At 47.7% G+C, this 21,255-nt stretch overlaps 1 protein-coding gene across 1 annotated transcript; it reads right to left on the bottom strand.

The window, feature by feature from the left end:
* Nucleotides 1-3,385: 3,385 nt before the first annotated feature.
* On the bottom strand, nucleotides 3,386-20,061 carry FAH (fumarylacetoacetate hydrolase). The gene is made up of 14 exons (XM_066328334.1): nucleotides 19,869-20,061; nucleotides 17,523-17,633; nucleotides 16,793-16,914; nucleotides 15,700-15,749; nucleotides 14,227-14,317; nucleotides 13,604-13,701; nucleotides 13,297-13,349; nucleotides 11,776-11,875; nucleotides 10,980-11,110; nucleotides 10,167-10,242; nucleotides 9,523-9,569; nucleotides 8,402-8,503; nucleotides 7,288-7,405; nucleotides 3,386-3,603 (listed from the first exon to the last, which is right to left on the bottom strand). The coding sequence occupies exons 1-14, from the start codon at nucleotides 20,058-20,060 to the stop codon at nucleotides 3,524-3,526; spliced, it is 1,371 nt and encodes a 456-aa protein (XP_066184431.1). The 5' UTR covers nucleotide 20,061; the 3' UTR covers nucleotides 3,386-3,523.
* Between the last annotated feature and the right edge of the window lie 1,194 nt (nucleotides 20,062-21,255).

Raw genomic sequence — 21,255 nt, 5'->3', positions numbered from 1 at the left:
CAGGCAGGAGAAGGATGCTCCAGGCCAGCACAGGAGCTGTGGTTTCCCCTTAGATACACATTTCCATTTCCTCTGGTCATGGGTGCAGCATCTGTCTCCCCACACAACGTTGCATGACCCTGAATGAGGTTTCTCAGGTGGCTGGCACAGCAGAGGGGTTTTATTTTACTTCCAGGCTTCTAAAGATCCAAGAAAGATTTTCTTGTTCTACACATGGATTACAACCCCACAAACCTGGTGCTGTGACAGGGCAGTGAAAAAGGAGCTCTGAATTTGTTGGTGAGGTTTTGTCCACTTTTGTTCAAAGCCAGATTATAAGCAAGCTAAGAAAAACTAAATAGAAATGAACTAAAAATAAATGAAAATTTGTAACCTCCAGAAGCAGAGACAGCTATGCTCAACCCTAACTGAAACAAAATCTTCCGGAAGTGCATGGGGAAGCTCTTTGTAGAAGCAATCAACCCGAGTGAAACTGGCACTTCAAAAATAAACTTTCTCCAAGCACCCAGTCAACCTGTTGAACTGAGAACACCCAAGCTGAAGCACACTTTTGTTCCAAGAGCCTGGTCTTTTCACCTGTGTTCAGCTTCCCCCAAAACCAGAAGAAAGCTCCGGGGCCTTCATTTTAAAGGACAAGGGTACAAACTGGTCCTAACTGCCCCAGGGAAGGTGGGACAAGTAGGAGGTGCCCATAACACCTATGTGTTTCCCAAAATTAGGATCAGAGGCTGCTTTCCCCCCAGGCAGTGGGTGCTGCTGGTCCCAGGCCAAAGCTATTTTGTGGGCAGCCCTGCACATTGCAGCACAGCTGTGCCCTTCACTCTCCCCTTGACACAGGGCAGCCTGGCAGGGGTGACAATCAGCAGTGCTGGTGGCTCCAGGCTCACTGAATTGGGTGAGGGCAGCGTGGGCATGGACCTCCCGTCTCCACAGTGCCCACCCAAAAAGAGCCCACTGCCTTCTTCAAGGGGGGAAAAAAGTGGCCTTGGGCACACAGAAAAGTTTGTCTCCTTTTTTATCATCTCCTGGCATTTTGGCCCTCATCCATGTAGCAGGCAGCAGATGACTCTGAGCTCTGTCCTGAGAGAGGTTTTGGACTTTGTCCAGCTCACCTCTGAAACCTGCTGTGCCTGAGGTCCTTTCCAGAAATTACCCACCTTCTGGGAATCTGGAACTTCTCCAGATGTCCCCAGGCCAGAGAAGCTCAGCTCAGTCACCTTGGGGCCACAGGGGGCCCTTCCCTCCTCCCACCATCCCCAGTGTGGGGCAGGGGTGTCTGGCCTGGGGGTGTACAGAGCAGCCCTGCAGAGCCACCCTGCTCCCTCGGGGCTGGGACTGGGGGTGGCAGGTTGGCTCTGGGACACGAGCCAGCTTGGAAGGATCTGTGCCTGGGTGCCTCCATCCTGGCTGGGTTTGGGTTCTCAGCACCACTGATCCTCTGCCTGAGCAGACAGCAAGCCCAATTCCCACTTGCTGGCAGGAATTGCAGCATGCACTTGGCTCTCTGGGAAAGGGATTAATTTGATGTGTGCAGGACTGGCCTTCACCTTGCTCCAAGTTCAGGAAGAGCACTATGGATTTGCAGTTCTCCTAAGTATTCCTGCACCCAGAAATCCTTGACACCACAGCCCTTCTTGGCTGTGCAGGGTCTTGCATCAAGGTCACAGCTGATGACTGATGACATATTGCCCCAATATCAGCTCTCTCTCTCTCTCTCCTCAGATGTTGCATTTCCAGAATATCAGATATGCCAAGGTCCACTGTGGATGTTGCTTCTGCTGAGAAATTTCTCTCCTGGATAAATGCCTTGTGTGTCCTCCTGCTGCTGCCAGGAGCAAAGCCAAGCCATGCTCAGAGGAACAGAATGGGTTATTTCTAAATCCAAGAGCGAAGGTGTCAACTCACAATTGTCCTTTGAGGTCAAAAGACAGCACAAAGCATCTATAAATTGATGATCTAGTCAGAGTACATTAAATAAATATCTGCCTATTAGTTCAGCTCCAAGAGCCTGAAGGCAAAATAGCTTTTCCTTGATAAACAGCAATGAGCCAATGTTTTCCTGGCCAGGTCATCCTTGATTTGGGGATGAACCTCCAAGTATCATTCTTTAAAGAACTAGAATTGTTGTGCACTAGAAGAGAGCCCATTACAGTTCACATGCCCCATTAGCAGTGATTTATATGCAGTGCCACATTTTTTCTTTCATTTTCATTTCAAATCCATTTTCCTCTTCTGCATGGCCATAAGGTTCACATTCCTGCTCAGCCTCAGGTGCTCCCCAGGATGGCATCAGATGCCCTCATGGCCCACATCAGCAAAACTACCAAAGGTAGAGCTATGGAGCAGCAATGGGACAGCCTGGAGAAGCTGCAGCATGGGCTCATCCTGCTGTCACCACATGGAGCCAGCAGCCTCATCAGGTTCTTCACTTTGAGGACCAAGCAAATATTTAACAAGTTCCCCTTGCACTACACCACAGTTCATTATCCGGTCTCCCGAGCTCCTTCAGTCAGTAATATCCTCTAATTGATGTGATTTGGCACTTGGCCATGGAGTTAAATTGATTTGTAGGCCAGCAGGAGACAGCAGATGCCCTTTACACTTGAGGGAAGTGGCATGTGGCTTTGTTTACTGGCTGCTGCAAGGAGATGCTGTGGCACGAGGTGCCTTTTAGGGGTGCAGGAAGGGGGTTGGCCAGCTTGGTGTCCTCTGTCCACAGCCCTGTTGGGTGGCAGGGTGTGACTGCCACCAGTGAGTGCCTGGGGATCACCCCACGGATGAAATTCCCCCTCCCTCCTTGACCCCAGGGGTGCTGGTGCCCAGGGTGAGAGAGAAACAGGGAATTCCCTTCTCTAAACCAGGAGGCACAAGGGTGGTTTTTTGACCCTGACCTTTTGAGGGGTGCCCCAACCCAGTCTCCCATCTTTGGGCTGGAATCAAACCCTTTCTGGGGCAGGGGAGTTGCCTCTGGTTGTGTAAGTGCAGGAGGAGCAGAGACATGCTGCCTGTTCCCTGCAGTTGTGTTGATTATCATGTTTCCAAATTGCTTTCTTGCAGATTATTTTAGGGCACAGTCATGAAAGTCTTGCTCAGGAAGGTCTACAAGTTTTAACATCCATATGCAACTCGCCTTCAGGATTTCACCTCCAGCATATTAACACTGTGAAAAAAAGAAGTCAGCATGGAATCTCAGCTCTTATCATCAGCCTAGTACTCTGAATATTTAAGCTTACTTGAAAGCCTCTTCTTATAATTATGAGAAAAAAAGTATGAATATAGTAGAAGAGTTAAGAATCTCACTTTCCATTTCAATCATCTTATTCATATTCTGAGAATTTTAAGCTAGCATTGAAATCCTTTTCTTATCACACCAGAGAGCCATATCCACCTTTAAGATATTTATTGATAATTAAAAACAGTCAGATTACAATCACTCATATAAAAATAATAAATCTGAACAAAGCAGAATGGCTGGCAGAGGTGGGAGGAGGGCTCCTCCTTGGATGTCACATTGCTCCAGTCCTCATGGATAGGACAGGGCTGGAAGGATTTTTCCTGAGCACTGGCCAAATCCCACACGGAAGCCGTTGCCCTGGCAGTAACCTAGGGACAGGACACAACACACAGCCTGTTGGATTTTGCCAGGAATAAAAGTGAATAAAAGCATGAAGAATTTTGGACAGCAGGATTTTGGCAGGAATAAAGCAAAAAAAAGGCATAAAGAGACTGAAACCAAGTGAAAACATTTCAGCTATGCAATGAGCGGGGAAAAAACAACCACAAACCACCTGGAAGAGTTCAAGTAGCCCAGGAATATGAGAAAAAAAAGAAGCACAAACTGTTAAACACAGCAATATGCAAGTTCAGTGAATTGATCAAAGAACAAACAAGATGTGCCAGCAATATTTCTGTTTTCAAACCCAACCTGCAGCACCATCAATCTACCTGGCAAACTGATTCACTGCCTGGCCCAGCCCTGCAATTAATCAAATAAATCTGGATTCTCTTTCTGCAGCATCAGGGCTGCTCTTGGGATATCAGGATGCTGACAGCCAGAAAGGCAGTCATTAAACCCCCTCAAACAGCAGGACCTACCCTTACAGAGGCTGTTCTACTTGCTAAAGTCAAATGGTTTTGTTCCATGAGAAATTCAGCTTCTGGCTCCAAGTTCTCATTAATCCTCTGTTACATAAGAGGGTGTGGAGCTCTGCTGGCTGCTGCTGCAGAACTCACGGGGCTGTGACAGCATCTCTGACTATGGGATGACTCCAGTATCCCCCTGCTCCTGTGAGATGGAGGAGGTGACACTGGGACAGGGGTGCTGCAGCTCCTCTTGCTGCCACGGGCCAGACAAGCTGCTCCACAAAGAGCAGCCACCAGCAAAGCTGCAGGCAAAGCAGGGGAGGGGACACAGCCAGGACCTCCTGGCCCACCTGAGAAGTCTATTCTGGCAAGAACAGCTGAGGAGACCTACTGTAACTTCCTTCTGCTACAGCAGCTGATCAAAGGAAGGACCCGTGGCATAAGCTGCATTTTAAGGGCTGATTTCATAGTTAGAGATGGATTTCCTGATGGAATACATCACCTGCATGTGATAAAAAACAGCTGCCTTCAAGAAGCCAAGAAGGAGCTCGACAGAATAGACCCTAATTCCCACCCTCAGCACAGATCAGTGGAAAACTCCCCTGAGGAAGAGAAAAGGTGGGCTCAGGCTGCAGGACAGCCAGAGTTACTGCAGCACAGATAGAGACCCTGCCAGCTCGAGCCCACAGTGCAGCTCTCCCAGCCAGGCTGAAGTTAAGTTTTCCAAGGACATTGGTGTCTCTAAGTGCTTGGGTAAAGCCACAGACACCATCCTGGAATCTGCCAGGTGATCCCCATCCTTCAGCAGCAGTGGAGTAAGGCACTGTAAGGCTCAGCTCAGCTTCCATTTGACTCATTAGGCTGCATTGCCAGCTTTCCTTTGAGCAGCAGCTGATTATTTCAGTCCAGTTTGGTTATCCCTGCTGGCAGGCACAATTTAGAGCAGCACCAAGGAGCAGCACACTGAACAAAGTGAGCCCTGTGCTGCCAGCAGCCCTGGCCTGAGCTCAGTGTGTGCCAAGGGTTTTTGCAGGCAGCAGCCAACACTACCAGGAGCCCTTCCCCTGCCATGCTCCCTCCCTGAGACACTTCTTGGGAGAAATAGATTTCTCTCATTTTATGCGTTAGGGGCTCTGAAATAGGTCCCACATGGGAAATAAGAATACAACGTCGAAACAGGAAACCAGAAATGATGTGTTGAGCACTTGGCAAGAGCTAATGGTAGCGCCTTGGGAGAGGATGGAATGCACCAGCCCTGCCCCGAGGGTGCCTTAAGGCCCTGGACCTGCCATACATCACTAAATAAACAGGAGCAGCTCCCAAACTGTCCCAGCAGACAGCCCCAGCAGCCCCTGGCTCTTTGCAATGCCCCGCTGTCCACAGCCACAAACTGTGCTAGAGTGAAATAGCCCAGCAGAGGGATTAACATGGGAGTGTCCCAGTGCTGTCCCCCAGCGCAGCAGCAATGCCATCATGCCATCTTTGAAGATTAAAGACATTCAGGACTCAGAGTATTTAATGAATTAACAAAGCTTGTCCTGGGCATGAAGAGCTCATGGGCTGGTCCCCTTTGTCCCCAAGCTGGCTGCCCCTGCCAGCAGCTCCCAAACTGCCAGGTGCTCCTTGCCAAAAGGGAAATGAGTGTGTAACCCCACAGGGATGTTCATCATCCCTCACTGTACCCTAATTTAGGTCTCCTGGCATAGCTACTGGAGGGAGACTGGGGACTCTGGAGGGCACTGTGGCACTTTGGATTGCTGGAGAAGTGTCCCTGGATGTATGGGGAGCCTGCAGAGAGCAGTGCCAGATGCCTCCATGTTGGAGCATGAGCAGCCACTGGGCTGTTGGGAGGCTGAAGGATGTCAGAGGCACTGGGGACTCCTCAATTCATCACCTGTGGCTCTCTAGTACATCTCAATCTCCAGTTGTCTCAGCATTTTCTTCTGTGAAACTGGCAGCAGCTCACAGAAACAGGATTTCCAAGGCTATTGGGTGGGCTGCCAGGCAGGAGGCACTGGGGCTCTGGCTGCAGCACCACCAAGACCACTATGGAATCATTGCCAGGGGACTGGAATACATACATTACTTTTTTCTTTTTTATCACAGAAAATTCTTGGCTTCTCTTAATTTTTTTTTTTTCAGAAAAAAAAAAATAGGTTACAATTTTAAACTGTTTTGTCAATTATCCTAGGAGTCCTGGTTGGATTGAGCAGGCCCAGGTATGTGGCACATATCAGCATCACACCATGAGGCAGCTGCCCAGGTGTTTGTCACTGACATTTTCTCTGCCCTCAGTCACATCTGTGGAGTCTTTTCCCATTGCTTGAGCCCTTTGGTCCTGTGCAGATATCTCTGATCACATCAGCAGGATGGAGCTGCTCAGGGTCAGGTGTGGCACTGGTGACACACAGCATCCCACAGGACATTCCCTAAAATCCCAGTAGGTCACATAGCAAAGACATGGGAGGCTTGAAACAAAAGTTTCTCTTGGCTGTTCTTGCCAAATACTTGCCACCCCAAAGCCACAAAGATGTGAGGAAAGGAAAAAATAGATTTGTTTTGCACTAGGCTTTGGGTTAAAAAGAAGTAGGAGTGGGATTTAGATCACAAAACACCATGGTAGATTTTAATTCATCAAATCCTTAGATTATCAAGATGAAAATTAAACCATGTCTCAGCATGAAAAAGTCTCAGGCAGAGCCCTTTTCAGAGGGGAGCTGGTCAGCTGCTCTGGAAGGCTCCATGCTGTTTCCCACATACTTGATTTGCAATGCACTTCATTGAATATGCCCAGGTTACAAATGAAATATTACTTAAAAAATAACTTTTTTTAGCATTTGCCAAGCTCTGCTCCACATGCAGACTTGGACTGGGGTGGAAACAATTCATCAACTGCTCCTAGTCCTGGCGTATTTTTACCCATAAAGGCAAACCTACCTCCATCATCTCCTTGGTGCTCATACAGTGGCATAGAAAGAGCAGTGAGGATTTAGCAAAGCAAATAAGCTAATCTAGAAAGCATTTATGGCAGGGAGATTTCCATCCAGCTGCTTTAGCCTCCTCACAGGTAGGATGGAAGCAACTGTGCTTGCATGGCAGGCATGTATAGAATACCCCAGCTCCAGACCTGGTGCTTGTCCTGCTGGGATCAGCCTATGGAAATGTGTCCTTGCTGCAGTGTAAGAGCACTTATCCAGCCATTACCTGTCAAAATTACTTCATCTCCATCCTGCAGGAATTTACGAGACTGTCCACTGCCAAGAGGGATTTCTTTTGTTCCATTCCAGGACAGCTCCAGCATGGAGCCAAAGCTCTCAGGCTCCTGCAGGAAGAGTTCATTAAAAATTAAACAAATTTTTAGTACCTTTCCTGCTGTTTCCAGCTTCTTGCTGCTGGGAGCAGACACACAAGTACATTACCTTTACAGAACAGAGTTTTGCTGTTGATTTAATTCATTGATACATTGGGTCCATTTCCTGACTTTGCATTATAATTTCTTGCTGGCTGTTAAGCAGTGATGCTTACAGCTGTTGTCTGGTGTATTTAACATAGTGTTCAACCTGCTAAAGCAGTTTGGGTCTGCCACAGCAAGAATGAAAACAAGTGGAGGAGACTTCTACAAATCCAGTGCTTTTATGTAGTCATGTTTCAGATTTTTAATTACATTTTGTTCTTTAGAAGAGCTAAGCAGGTGTTTTTGAGTCTTTAATGTAATTCTGCAGTACAATAATCTGAAGATTCAAAAAGCACCTCAGAAATGCTCAAAAGTGAAGTACTGGCACCTCAGCTTGCAAACAACTTACCTGAGGCTGTCTTTGTGCCAGCATGGACAGGATTTGTATTTGGTGACTCAGAAACTGAGAGTTGCCCAAGTACTGCAGCCACTGTCCAAATGGCAGCTCAAGAGTAACAGCTTGTGAAGCTGGCACCAACTTCATTGGAGGAACTAAAAGTTATACCCAGGCACCTCTTACATTCTTTTCAGAAATAAAAAGCTGCATTCACAGAGGGTAAATGGGTTGCGAAGATGCTTCCACACAGATGTTAATTTGCATCTGTTGTAAAATAGTTCTTAGCAAAGAAGTACAGGAGAGATCAAAACCCCAAAACTCAACAACATAAAAAAACCAGCCAAACAAAAACTCTACCCAAACCACTTCTCACAATGAATTTGGGGCTACCAAAACAGCACCCCAGAGCACCTGGGAGAGAACTGCAGATGGTTTCGTGATGCTTAGACCAGGAGGGGTTTAGCCCCAAGCCCTGCTTTGTTTGGTGTGAGTTGCTGACCAGTGGCTGTCATTCTTTCAACACTTACAGGTCCACTGATGGTGCCAGAGGCCAGGAGGTCTCCAGGTCTGAGGTTGCAGCCATTGATGGAATGATGAGCCAGCTGCTGTTTCATGGTCCAGTACATGTGCTGGGGGAAGGAGGAAGAGGGGCTAAAGCAAGAAAGCAACCAAGGACAAACTCCCTGGTGGGCCATTAGCAATGCAGAATGGAGTCATGTGCCCTGGCCTATGGCATTCATAAAATCCACACTCTAACATGAAATTTAGTCCCTTAGTATTTTGTTTCCTTTTATTTCAGCTGTATGTAATTTTTTCTCTTCTTCCTCTCTAAGACCAGTACTGCTGACCCAGGCTCTATGATCACACCCAGTATTTTAACAGCCTTGTAGAAAAATCTACTTATTACTGATTTGCTGACTACTGATTTACTGATTAAGGTAATTGCTATGCAAAGAGCCAAATGTGAATATGAAATTGATTGAGAATTGCTGCAGCTGGCACATAAATCTCCTGGCTTCAATCAGTGGGTGGAGGCAGAGCCATCATGCTGCCCACAGAGGGGATGGGGCAGACCCAGGCTGGCAGCTGTGAGTGGCATCTAAATCAGAGCTGTGACTGCAGAGCTGTGTTGCAAGAGGCAATTCCCTCTTCCTGTGGTCCTCTGTTGTCATGGCTCCCTGCCAAATGGGCACAGAGCTAAGGATGCTCTGAGCACCCCAAACTGAGCAGCAGAAAGAGCTGTCCTCTTCATCAAGCATTCAGGTGTTTCCACCTCACAGGAGGGAACTATCACCATCTTCCAGTGGTGGAAACATCTGAATGTTTTTCATTTTTTTGAAAATTTCCCTCTGTCTCCTATGCAGACACTCAGATCTGATCTTCAGCTGCACTGGAATGGACTGCTAAGGGAAGTGGTGGATTCACCATCCCTGGAAGTGTTCAAAAGGTGTGTGGATGTGAAGGACATGGTTTAATCATGGGCTGGGTTAACATTTGGGCTCCATGATCCTGGAGGTCTTTTCCAACCTTAGTGATTCTATGATTCTATTCTATGAGTCTAATGGAAAAAGCAGTGTTTGAAATTGCCTGGGCTGGAGCTGATGGCATCAGCAAGATTGCAAATAAACAAAAGATACTGGAGTCTTACCTTGAAATTGGATCTGCATATAGTAGTTGGCACACTCATTCCTTCTCCTGCAGAAAATAAAGGGTAAGAAAGAGAGAAGCAATTTGTTTGTGTTGGATGAATGATGTTGGAGTCTTTTCATTTTACAGATGGATGGAGACTTCTTTTATCACTGTAATCCCTAGGGAGAAACCAGTAATAACATTTTCTATTGCTACAGACACTGGGATTTCACAGAAAACAAATGTGTGGATTGCACTGGAGCAGCATCAAGCTGCCCATGTCCTACTCTCTGCTCTCCTAGGGGAGAAACACTTGGACCCGGTGGTCAGCAGGGCCATAAGGTGGGGGCTGAGCTGGGTTAGCACCTGGATCCCACACAAATCTGCTCATTCCATGCCCCCATTACCCCTACCTGTGCAAGGAGACCCTCAGGGACCCTCCTCAAGGGAAGCTGACCACCTGAGGGGCATTCACTGCTTGGCACATTGCTGCGCAGCCAGGGGGAGCAGGTGCGGTTCTGCCTCTTTCTCTGAAAGAGACAATCTGGGCAAAGCAGGAAAAGAAGGAGCACAGAGCCCAGAGCAAAATTCCTGAAAGTTGTGGTGGTGCCAGAATATTTAATTGGCAAATTCAGCTTTTCAACCCTCTCAGCTTTGCCATACCTTTAATAGCAACAAAGAGCTTGATGTCAAAAGTGTACGGCTCTTTATCCTGAAGGTAGGGCAGTGGTTTAGGATCCTAAAGGCACATAAAACATAGTCTAAACAAAAAGAAATTAAAAAAATTCACAAGACATTTCAGTGAGTATTGGTGTACCCAGCCTGTGCTGCACAACCCATTTTCTTCACCATTCTCACTGCTCAGATTATTGCTTTGCTTGGTCTCATGCACATGCTTTTAGAGATCTTTCTGAACAGACATGATATCCATATAATTCCTTTTTCTGCACAAGGTTTGCAAAAGCCATGCCCATCATTTCAGCGTGGATGTTAATCCAGCACAAAGAGAGTGCCAGCACACCTTTGCTCTGCAAAGAGGAGGTGGTGAGGTCTCTGCAAGACTCTGTTCTCATTTTAACCACCTACATAATGTAGACACCAGGAAATGCTTGAAACAAAGTGTTCTGGCTTGACTCCACCCTCTCTCCACCACTTACTGGATACTAAGTGCTACCAAAGACCCAGAAGAAGCTCTGATTAGTTTATTTTCCAAGTGTTTTAAAGATGACTTTTCTGCCCTGCTCAAGCAGGATGACAGCACAACATGTGCCAGGGCCAGTGACATCAATGAGCTCTTGAACTCAGAGGGCCCTGGTTGCCCTCATCTGCTCAGAAGCAGAATCACAACTGTGAATTCCATGGAGACAACCCTTGGGATGGATGCAGCTCAGTGACTTCCACTTATGGGACCTTCCAGCTCTGCTGCCATTTTTGTAGCACTGCTTTTCCTTTATTTCAGCCTTTTCTCTTGCTGACCTGGACAGGGTTTGGCAACACAAATGGCATGAGAGCATCCATGGTGACAACCCAGGGAGAGATGGTTGTGCCAAGGCTTTTGCTCAGGAAAGGACCCAGAGGAACATATTCCCACTTCTGGATGTCACGGGCTGGGAAGAGAACATTCAAAGCAATGCAGTTAAACATATCCTAGAAATTGCACATCCATCAGACCTGTGAAAGAGTAACATGAATTGAAATTGCTTTCCCCATCCTTTTCTACCTGTTGTGCCCAAATCTTAATTTAAATCCATTCATTTTCAAACCAGTTTTCATAGATCAGCTAGACCACGATGATAAATCAGCAATAAGTAAAACAAACCAGATCATCCCCATATAACCAGTATTTCTACCCCCACTTTAATTATTCATTTTGTATGCAGCTAATGGTCTTTGCCAGTCATAGGGAGAATTTCAACAAGCTAAATCTTTGCAGAGACTGAGGGATTTGTGATTGCCAAATTCTTTTCCTTTTCCTGACACTGAAATGAATCACCATCCTTGATATCACCATTCTTAGGATTCCTCCTAAGAAACTAGACTGATATTAACTCTTTCATAAGTAAATAAATCTTCATTAGGCAGCAATTTCTGGTTCTACTAATTGATCAAAGATGGATTGATACAGACACTGAAAAACACAGGCAACACTTCATTTTCACCCAGTGGTTTCAGTGATCAGCATTCTAGCATTAAAACATGCAAGTGATGCCTGTCTGGGGTTTCCCCTGGTGCTGTAACCCCCTCTCCAGGCAGATCCCACAGCTCCAGTTACCACTCCAGTCGTTCATCAGGACCATCCCAAAGATGTGCTCCTGGGCCCTGCTGATGGGAATGGGCTCCCCATACTTGTTTCCAGGACCTACAAAGAACGCCTGAAATCGAAAAGCAGCCATCTGGTTATGCTTTTGAAAATCTAAAAAATCTTTGCTGCACACAGAGTTACAAACAGCAGCAACAGAGGCTGGACAGGATGAGTTTTGCACCATTTCCCACACATATTTTGGACAAAACCCATGGCCTACTCCCCTTTTCTTCCCCTCCATGAAGCTGGCAGGCTTGAATTACTTAAGAGCTCTGTGTTGCTACGAGACAGGCACTAAACAAGGGCACAGTGTTGTCAAAATGCAGCAGGAAAAACGGTCCCTCCTAATTACAGTCCGGATGCAGAACAGGTTTGCCCACTGAAGGGACTGTTTGCTGCAGACAGTGAACAGGAAGGAGTTTGAAGTCATCCAAGGGGATACTGAACGTGACTGGAGCCTGATGACACAGTGGGGAAGAACAGGCAGGTGGAGAAATGTGCCCACTAAGTAAAGTAGGCCATGAACTGGGTGCCAGGACTCATTCCCTTAGGAATCCACAACCTGCACGTGAGAGGGTTTTACAGGGAATCTTAGTTGTCTCTTTCTGTCTACAGTATGGATGTTTTTCCTTCTTTTCTTGCAGCAGGCAGCAGTAGAACTCAGGCTGGAAAGCAGAGCTACGGCAGCACCACGGGGAACCCCACTTTATGGGAACCCCACTTTATGGTTCTGCATCTCCCCTTATAGCAGTGATCAGTGAAGCACATGGTAATAAAAACTTTCACTACATTTTTATAACCATTTCCATCAATATTACACTTCTTCCACAACTTTTTTTTTTTTTTTTCTTCTTCTTTTTTTTTTTTTTTTTTTTTAAGGGAAAAGACTGGGAATAAAACACACAAAAATTATATAAGCCATTAAAATGATATAAATCTTAATACAATCCCATGAAGCACTCCCTTCTGGACAACACTAAGCCACAGCATGATGTGCCTTCCCACCATGTTTTTTTTACAACACCCACAGCACAGGTTTTAACTTTCCAGACAGGAGAATCAGGAGTTTGAATCCCACTGCCAAGAACTCAGGGCTTCCTCTGCTCTAGCACAAGGTGCAGACAGCCTGGACTTCCCAAAGCCCAGTGTCCATTGATAGATCCTGGCTGTAGTGCAGAGATAACTGCTGATCAGGAAACAGGCTGATGAAAAGAGTTCTGCTGCCTGACTGCACCCCCGCTTTGGCCAGGGGAGTTTTTTCCAGCCTGAGAGCTGTATGAGCAAACCTCCCAATGAGCTGAGGCAGGCTGCTCCTCATCCAAAGCAAAGGTTTGTTCCACAGAAATCTTTACTGCCTGCAGCACAGACAGCTCAGAGAGGAGCACAGGAATGGACCTTATGGGACACTCAGTTTAGAAGAAGCTAAACCCACCCTTTCTGCCCTGTTTGTATTTTAATATTTTTTAAGTCATAAGGAGAAAAATCTCTCACCATTTCTAACTCAATATCCAGACGTTTACAAGCACCAAACACTGGAGGTTTATCTGTGGGTAGAAGAAAGAATATTTTTCATCAGGAAGGCAGCTAGGAAAATAGAAGTAATGGCCAGAAGAAACAGCAGCCAGTGCTGCTTGGTGCAGAACTGTCCACTGAAGGTGGACTTAAACCACGGCCTTCTCTTGCCCTGACTCCAGGATGGGCTTTAGGCAAGGCATCCACTCCACTGCTCTACAGTGTGGAGCAAAATTAAAGAATAAAAGAAACAAGAATCCACGTTAAAATGCTCCCAGAGACTCACCATTGTCAGGTTTGGTTTGTCCCACTGGTCTCCGGATGGGTGTCCCAGACACCACGACAGAGGATGCCCGGCCGTGGTAACCCACAGGTAAGTGCAGCCTGGGGAAAGAGCACCACAGTGCCTGGGTTAGCTTCTGTGTGTGTGCCACAGCAGCTTTTTGGGGTGGAAGCACCACGGGAGCGTGAGGTACGAGGAGAAGAAGCTCTGCTTACATGGGCACAGACCTCAGCACCTTACTCTGATATAAGGATGGAAGTGAAGTGTAATCCAAAGCCCTGTTGCAGTCTTAATGCACTTCTGTGCCACTGCTCCAGTTAATTCTTAAACCCTGCTTTCTTGGCACTCAGCAAAACCCAATTTATTAGGTACATTTGTCTTGGAGCTGGGGGGCTGCACAGTAACTGGTGTGGCCACTGCAATGGAGGGCAGTGCAGATTGAGCTGAGGCTGGGGACGTGTGGAGGTTGGTTCTGGTATTGAACTCTGGACAGCACTGATTCTCTGCTGCTGTGAACTGAAACCAGTGTGATCCTGAAAAACTACTCAGACCTTTAAAGCATCATGTATATGTACAGACAAGCCTGCAAAGCAATGCTGCACTAGAGAATAATCCAAGCCACCCACCAGTTTGGCATCAGAGCGTTCTCCTTCCCCCTGAACATGATCCCAACGTTTGTGGCATGTTGGCGTGAGGAATAGAAGTCAGTGTAATCTCCTGCATGAGGAAAAAAACCCATAAAATAGGGATCAGTGGCAGCAAAGTCCCTCATCTGCGGGGGCTGAAGCACATCACAGGCTGCTGGCAATGAAAGGAGCGAAAAAGGAGACAGGGAGAGTGCTCGGGGATGTCATTAATAGCATAAAGGGGTGATTAACAGTTCACCTATAAATTATGCAGACAAAAATGGCTTCTTCTTTTTTTTTTTTTCCCCCTTTTTTTCCTATAAGTCTCCAGTAGAGAAGAGGAGGGAAAACGCAGGCCATAAAGCAGCAGCCCTTTCCAGCAGCACAGCGATTCCCGTTGCCTTTCCTCCAGCCAGCGGTACCCGGCGCAGGCACCCGGCGATACTCAGGACATCTGCTGCCCTCTGCTGCCATCCCTGCTAACAGCTCCATCCCTCCGGATCCACGGGAAAACACAAACTGCCGGGGCGTTTTTGCGTGATGTTGGTTAGTGAGCTCGCTGAGTTATCCAACAGCTCCAGGAGGTTCCAGCAGTAGGGGATCCCCTGCAGTTCCAGCCTCCCAGAGGACCCAGCCACTGGCAGCAGGGCAGTGCTCCCTTCCCAGCACTCAGGGGAGCCAGGAGCCAGCAGTTTTCTGACAGGACATGCCCAACCTGGAACCATCCTCAGGAAAGTATCACACCTATGGGAACACCTCATGGTTCCTGTGGGACAGGCTAGACTTTGTCCCAAACCAGGGCTGTGCCTCGTGGAAGGCAAAAGCCAACTCTGAACAGAGCCTGGATGTTAAATGGGCAAGTTCACATCCCTGCCCCTATGAAGGTCATGCCCTCAAGTGACTTTGATCAAGCTGAATTGGGTCCAAATACAAACTCCTGCTAAAAACAGGAAATGCTTCTATAGCTATATGAATATAGTGATCCCAAAGGAGTCCATGGCCTCATGGGAGTGGGGGAAAGATCTGAGATGCAGAATAATGGTCTGGGAGGGGAAACTCCTGCTTGTTTATGAGGCTGTGCTGAAGTATCTGCCTCAGAAATCTGAATTATTTTCTGATGGCAAAAGCAGAAATCGTTGGAAACTGAACAAGTGTTTCTTTCCTGGCTCTAGTCTCAAAGGCCTTTGGTGATGCCAATCTGATGACAGAAGTTATGTACCACCAGACACCCCTGATTTAGTGGAAATTGCATCCAGGAGTGCTCTGACTGCTATTGAGCTTCCCCAGGCTTTTATTCTTGTGCCACAGACAGCTCCTACCTTTCATTATGTACAATAATCTACTTCTGGCTGCTGCAAACCCCATTCCCTGTCACAGCTATGATCTGTCTGTCTGGGCAAGCTGGAAATAAAGCAGCTGCTGGGTGTGGGAGCACAGGGCAGCACCGAGGAGCCCTTGGCTGTGGGCACTCACCAATGTCAGCAGGCAGGTGCATTGTCGCACAGGCTTGAGGTACAAATGCTCTGAAATGAAAAATGATACCTTCAGATCTGGGAAAACTTGCAGCTCCCGCCCATAAAGAAGTGTGGAAGAGGCTGACTTGCTCTCCCAGCTCCTTCCTTAATTTAGTTTGCAAAGCCTTGCAGAAAAAAACCCCAAAAACCTGGGAGAAAAGGTGGTGACTGCACAGGCTGCTGTTAGTGGGATGGCTGCACCAAAAGGAGCAGTGTGTGAGTGGGGAGGGAGCATCCCTGGGGCTGGCTGGGTTCCCAGGGGGCACAGAGAGACCCCCAGTGCCCATGCCCGGGACACCACTGCCTCTGCTATGTGCGAAGGAGGACTTCACGGCATGTGGCTCCTGGGCTGATTGGAGCTGCTGGCCCTGTTCAGGGAAGCAGCAGTTTAACCCCTCTCCTGCTCAAGACAGCCTAAATCCTCCCAATCCCCCTGGCAGGACAGGAGGAACAACTCCTGCTCGCTGTCAGGACAGGCACTCGTGGTGCTTACAGCATCACTGGGGACAAAGGAGAGGTGTGGGATTAATGGGCACACACGTTTTCCGTCAGCACAGCACAGAACAGGGCACACTCCTCCCCTCTGCCCCCACAGCACTGCAGGGACCCCCAATCTGAAGGCCATTTGTGACCACAGTTTCAGCAAAGTCGAGTGGCTGCCGAGGACACGCTGGGGCCTGCTGCAGGTGTGACAGGCACAGAGGGGCAGAGCCTTGGAGCCGTGTGTCCATGGAAGGACACGGCGGAGGGGCCGTGGTCAGAGGGCAGCCCCACACCTCCCCGCACAGCCCCACAGAGAGGAGGCGGGTCTGGACACACCCCAGGGCAGAGCTCGTTTCCACGTGGAAGGTGACACCCTGGATCTGCGGGCAGTCACAGGATTAATCAGAGATTAATCTTTATGTAATTAAGAGAAGGAAGCGCTCGATGTGCACAAAGCCCAGCTAATTCCCACGTAGGAGGCAGGTGGCCACGTCACACTGTTGGTTTTGGCGCTCAGGTGACACAGGGTGACACCTCCCTGTGCCTGCAGCCGCCCTCTGTTCCCTCACCTTCTCCTCAGCTCCGGGTTGTCCCTCAGGGTGGGTTCTCCAGCCGACAGCAGCTTTTGGAGGAAAACCCTGGCCTCGGTCCACGCCGGCCGGCCCAGCCCCATGAAGGCATTCAGGGTGGGCTGACAGCGGCACAGAGGTGGGGGAAAGAAAAAAACACATTTTGCTTATCCTTCACATGCAGGAAGATGTCCCACAACTCTCATCCCAGTGTTGGATACATGTGGCTGGGGTTATGGGGCTGTGGCTGCCCAGATCACCCACCCCCCTGCCCACAGCCCCATCGACACCCCACAAATCCTCTGCAGCAGGACCTGCTGCATGTTTGCATCGCCCCATCCTAACACACCACTGCAGGCCCTGGTGGCTTTGGATATCTCAACCAACTGTAGCCAAAGGTGGTTTGTATTCACCTTTATCTTTAATAGAACCTCCCCATCATTAATATCCCATCCATGGAGTGTTGAAGGCACCAGCAGGCGTCAATCAACGTTCAGGCTTCGTGTCAGACGCCTGCATTGGCAAAGGCTGATGACGCTTTAAAATGACCTTTGGACCCCTGATGTCCCTGCTCTCCTTGCTATCACACCTGTGATGGTTTTTGCTCTACCAGAACCCGCCTGACAACCTACTTCCAGTTCATGTTCATTATCTCACCACAAGTTGCTAAAGCACCTTATGGAATATTTTTAATATGTGTGTGGACATTAGAACAGACTCTGACAAATACCTGGTCAAAGACGTGCTGGTGTTTGGCAAGAGCTGGTCCATTGAAAAGATGTTTGATGACGCTGAGATCCAAAATCTGATCTCCAATTGCTACCCCAAGCCTGTGCCGAGGCTGCAAAGGAGCAAGAGGAGGGGGGAAAAGAAGAAGAGTTTATGCTTGTACCCAAAAATGCCCCAAAGAGGGCATAGGGAAAGACAGTGACCACAGAGAGCTGAACCCATCCAGGACAAAGGTCTGGTAGCACAGCAATGGACCATCAAGAGCCAGTCTGAGTCTGCTGAAAAATGTTAAGCCCTGTGGGCAGAGCATCACTGCAGACTCCCTGCAGATCCTGAGGGGTGAAAAGAGCCTCATCACCATCTTCTGGGGAAAGGATAGGACAACAAGCAGGTTTCTCTCCCTGCCCTCTTTCCCCCAGGAATAGGCTGACTTGCTCATTAACACCCCTCATTAATGACAAGCATTGCAGAATAAGCCCATACATCTGCAATATGCTGAGAAGTAGGAAAACACTACTGCTCCTTCTACAAGTGGGGGACAGAAGCATAGAGGGGCTATTGGCAGGATAAATTCCATCCCTGTGGGCATGCCACTGGAGAACCAGGCATTTCTGCCCTTCTCCCCAGAGGGCTGAGGGTGCTCTGGACTCCCCTGGTGATACCAGGGAGCACACCACGCTCAGGGGCATGATTTCTGTGTGGCTGAGAGGCTGCCCTACATCACCATCCCCATCCTCACAGTACACGAGGAGCCCAGGACCCGCAGGCTGAGCTCAGCCTGGATCCCTGCTGGATCCTCGCTGCAGGAACAGCATCCCACACATGGGGAAATGTGACAGATGCAGCCCAGGAGACAAAGCTCCTGTTCATGCCCTGGAGCTGGCGGCAACAGCGGGGCAGCAGCACCGACAGACCCACGGCAGCTGCACGGGGCAAAACCACACCACAGCCTCCATTATGTGTGTCTTCAGGCAAATAGAGACAAACTATGACAGCCACTCCGAAAAGTAGCTCACCAAAACAACCATCTTCAAGGATCCATGCTATTAAACCTATTTTTCAACCTTTAATTTCCAAACCAAGATTCCAAATGTGGTAGTAAGTATTTATCCAGCAAACATTCCTGCAGAAAAAAAACACCCTAAAGGTCATGTCAGGTTAATTTGTAACTGGGATAGTCAGGAATGACACCAATTGTTTTAGCCTGAAATCATTAAATCATTCAGGTACTACCAGAAGATTGTTCTCCTAAATAATTCCTGTAAGTTTTGCCTGTCATTTCACAGGGTTTGAGTGAAGATTTTTTTTTCAGAGAACAGTTACTGAGGAAGGCAGAAGAATAATCCAAACTTGCTAGATAACAGCATGCATGTTTAGGAAAAAGTTAAATGCACCATTTTATCTTCGGAAAATACCACATCAAAACCACCATCTTCTGTGTTTTGCTTTTTTTTATTTTAGTCTACATGGATAACTAGCAGAAATCAGGTGATAATCATGAAGTTTCCATAAGCAATGACAAGTAAATTCTCCACTTTTTCCTTCTGAGGAGCAGCTCTTGGCTTGTTTCCCTTTCTCCAGGAGGACACATTTCTGGAGCTCCATCCCATCAGGCATTCAGAGGTGTTAGGTTCAGCCTAGCTGGGCTCAGTTCTCATGAAAATTTGGATCTGGGAGCAACCTCCTTAGCAGAAAGGCTGAGCCACATTTTCTTATGTGATCATAAAATACAAGGCCTGGAGCTGGCTCAACCTGCAGGCTTTGGGTCCAGCTTTAAATGACACATTTAATGCGGCATTGCATAAACATACACCAAATAGAACACATCAGGTCAGCTGCGCAAACAGGTAAAACAAAACACACATTTGGTGGCCCGGTTTAATGCTTTGACAGCCACCAACACAACGCCCAAAGAGCAGTAGTTAATGGAGTTTCTTAAGGGTGATGGTGTGATTGCAGTGACAAAGAAAATGAAAGACTGAGTTAAAAACAAACTTGAGTGTGAAATGTTCTGTGCCTCTACATAGGGAATGGAAGGGTCATAGATTTAATGACGTCACAAAAATGATCAAAACCACACAAGAACTGCTGTACATATTAGCCAAAGTACATCTCATCAGTATTAACACTTCTGATTTCTTTTGTGCAGTTTCAAAGAAGCTGTAATCAAAATAAACCACACTAAGGAAAAAGACAGTGTGGCAGCTACAGCTTTGCCATCAGGTCAGGAAGTCCATGAGTGTCTCAGGCTGGGAAGTCTTCCTTTAGCCCACACTGCTGGGAAATTCTGCTCTCATAGCCCTGGAACAATTACAACAGCCCAAGAACAAAGTTTACGGCTACTCACCTCCTCCTTCGTGGAGAAAACGCCATAGGGGAGGTTTTGTAGAGGAAAATCTGAGTCCTTGTCTACCTGAATGAAAGACATGCTGGGCCCTGAGCAGTCCCTGCTTACACACAGCTTCCACCTCCCAGGTGCTACGTGCCTTCCGTGGAGGAAAATCCTCTCCAGGTGGTGGAACCCGGAGCAGAGGAGCATCAAATCCCACCCTCTGTCCCCAGACACAAACCAATCGCTGCTCCCTCACCAGCCCACCCCTCTGCCTGGTCCCTGGCAGCGGTTAATCAGTGCCAGAGGTTTGCCTGAGTCAGCAGTTGTTAATTGTTGCCAGCCAGGCAGTGACCCTGGAATATATCCTGGAGATATTTAGGAGATGTGTAGATGTGGCACTTAATTTAGGGGTGGACTTGGCAGTGCTGGGTTAGCAGTTGGGCTTGATGTTCTTGGAGGTGTTTCCAACCTTAACACTTCCATGATTTTACAAACCCTCACACAAAACTGAGGTGCTCCAGTAACAGGTAACTCTGGGGGCAAAGGATCCAACAGCTCTAAGACCAGAGGTAACTGCCCTGGTTTAACTTTGGAGGGGTCACTTATGTGCCAGGGCCCTGGTGAAATGATGATGTCCACACTGATTTTCCCACCACAAGCTCAGCAGCCCTTGGGAAGTAGCACAATTGACACCTGAAACTGCACTTCTGTGGTTTTTAGTTTTGCAATGCTACTGCACCTCATGAAGTTTTTCCATTTTCTCCACATAGTTCCAACATCTTAAAATCAGAGACATATGTGCAACCATAAAGAACTTGTCAGAAGTAGAACCCAGTGAGGGAACATCCTTGGAATTAGAAATAAACCACAAAGGTCACATCTTTGCAATAAAACCAGGAAGACACTTGTGATTGCCAAGACAAAGAACTGGTTTGCTGCTCAACTCCTTTTTTTTTTTTTGGCGGGGGGGGGGGGGGGGGGGGGGGGGGGGGGTGGGGCAAAGGAGTCATTAGAACAAATGCAGCAAATGGTACAGCCAGAGACTCAGTACTGGCAAGATACAACAGCATCATCTGTGACAGCTGCTCACTTGTTGAGACACAAGCTCACAAGGTGCTGTTTGAAAAGAGGTCTAATTTAAACTTCACAGTATCTAGCTTTTGGAAGATTTCCTGTAAAATTTCCCCTGACTGTTGGAAATGTTGGACTGTTTTAGACACAGTGAGATGTTTTGTGGACAGATTATAGGATCTAGGCTATAGAACCTGCTTATTCCAAAACTGAAACAAAATTATGTTGAAAACCTGTTCCAGTAGTGTCCAATCTGAGGAGACACATTCACTCAAGCATCTGTAGCACTGTGAATGTGCTGGCATTAATTAAAATGTTTATCTGCTAGCCT

Source organism: Sylvia atricapilla, chromosome 13 (genome assembly GCF_009819655.1).
Source record: "Sylvia atricapilla isolate bSylAtr1 chromosome 13, bSylAtr1.pri, whole genome shotgun sequence".
Taxonomy (NCBI): Eukaryota; Metazoa; Chordata; class Aves; order Passeriformes; family Sylviidae; genus Sylvia; species Sylvia atricapilla.
The sequence above is the reverse complement of the archived record's forward strand: the minus strand, read 5'-3'. Positions and strand labels throughout refer to the sequence as shown.

Excerpts from the sequence above, each read along its gene's own strand:
- FAH (XM_066328334.1), bottom strand. The coding sequence starts at position 20,060 with ATGCTCCTCTGCTCCGGGTTCCACCACCTGGAGAGGATTTTCCTCCAC. Across the intron at positions 13,350-13,603 it reads ACAAACCAAACCTGACAATG|ATAAACCTCCAGTGTTTGGT; the intron begins GTGAGTCTCTGG and ends TTCTACCCACAG. Across the intron at positions 7,406-8,401 it reads CTGGCACCATCAGTGGACCT|GAGCCTGAGAGCTTTGGCTC; the intron begins GTAAGTGTTGAA and ends CTCTTCCTGCAG.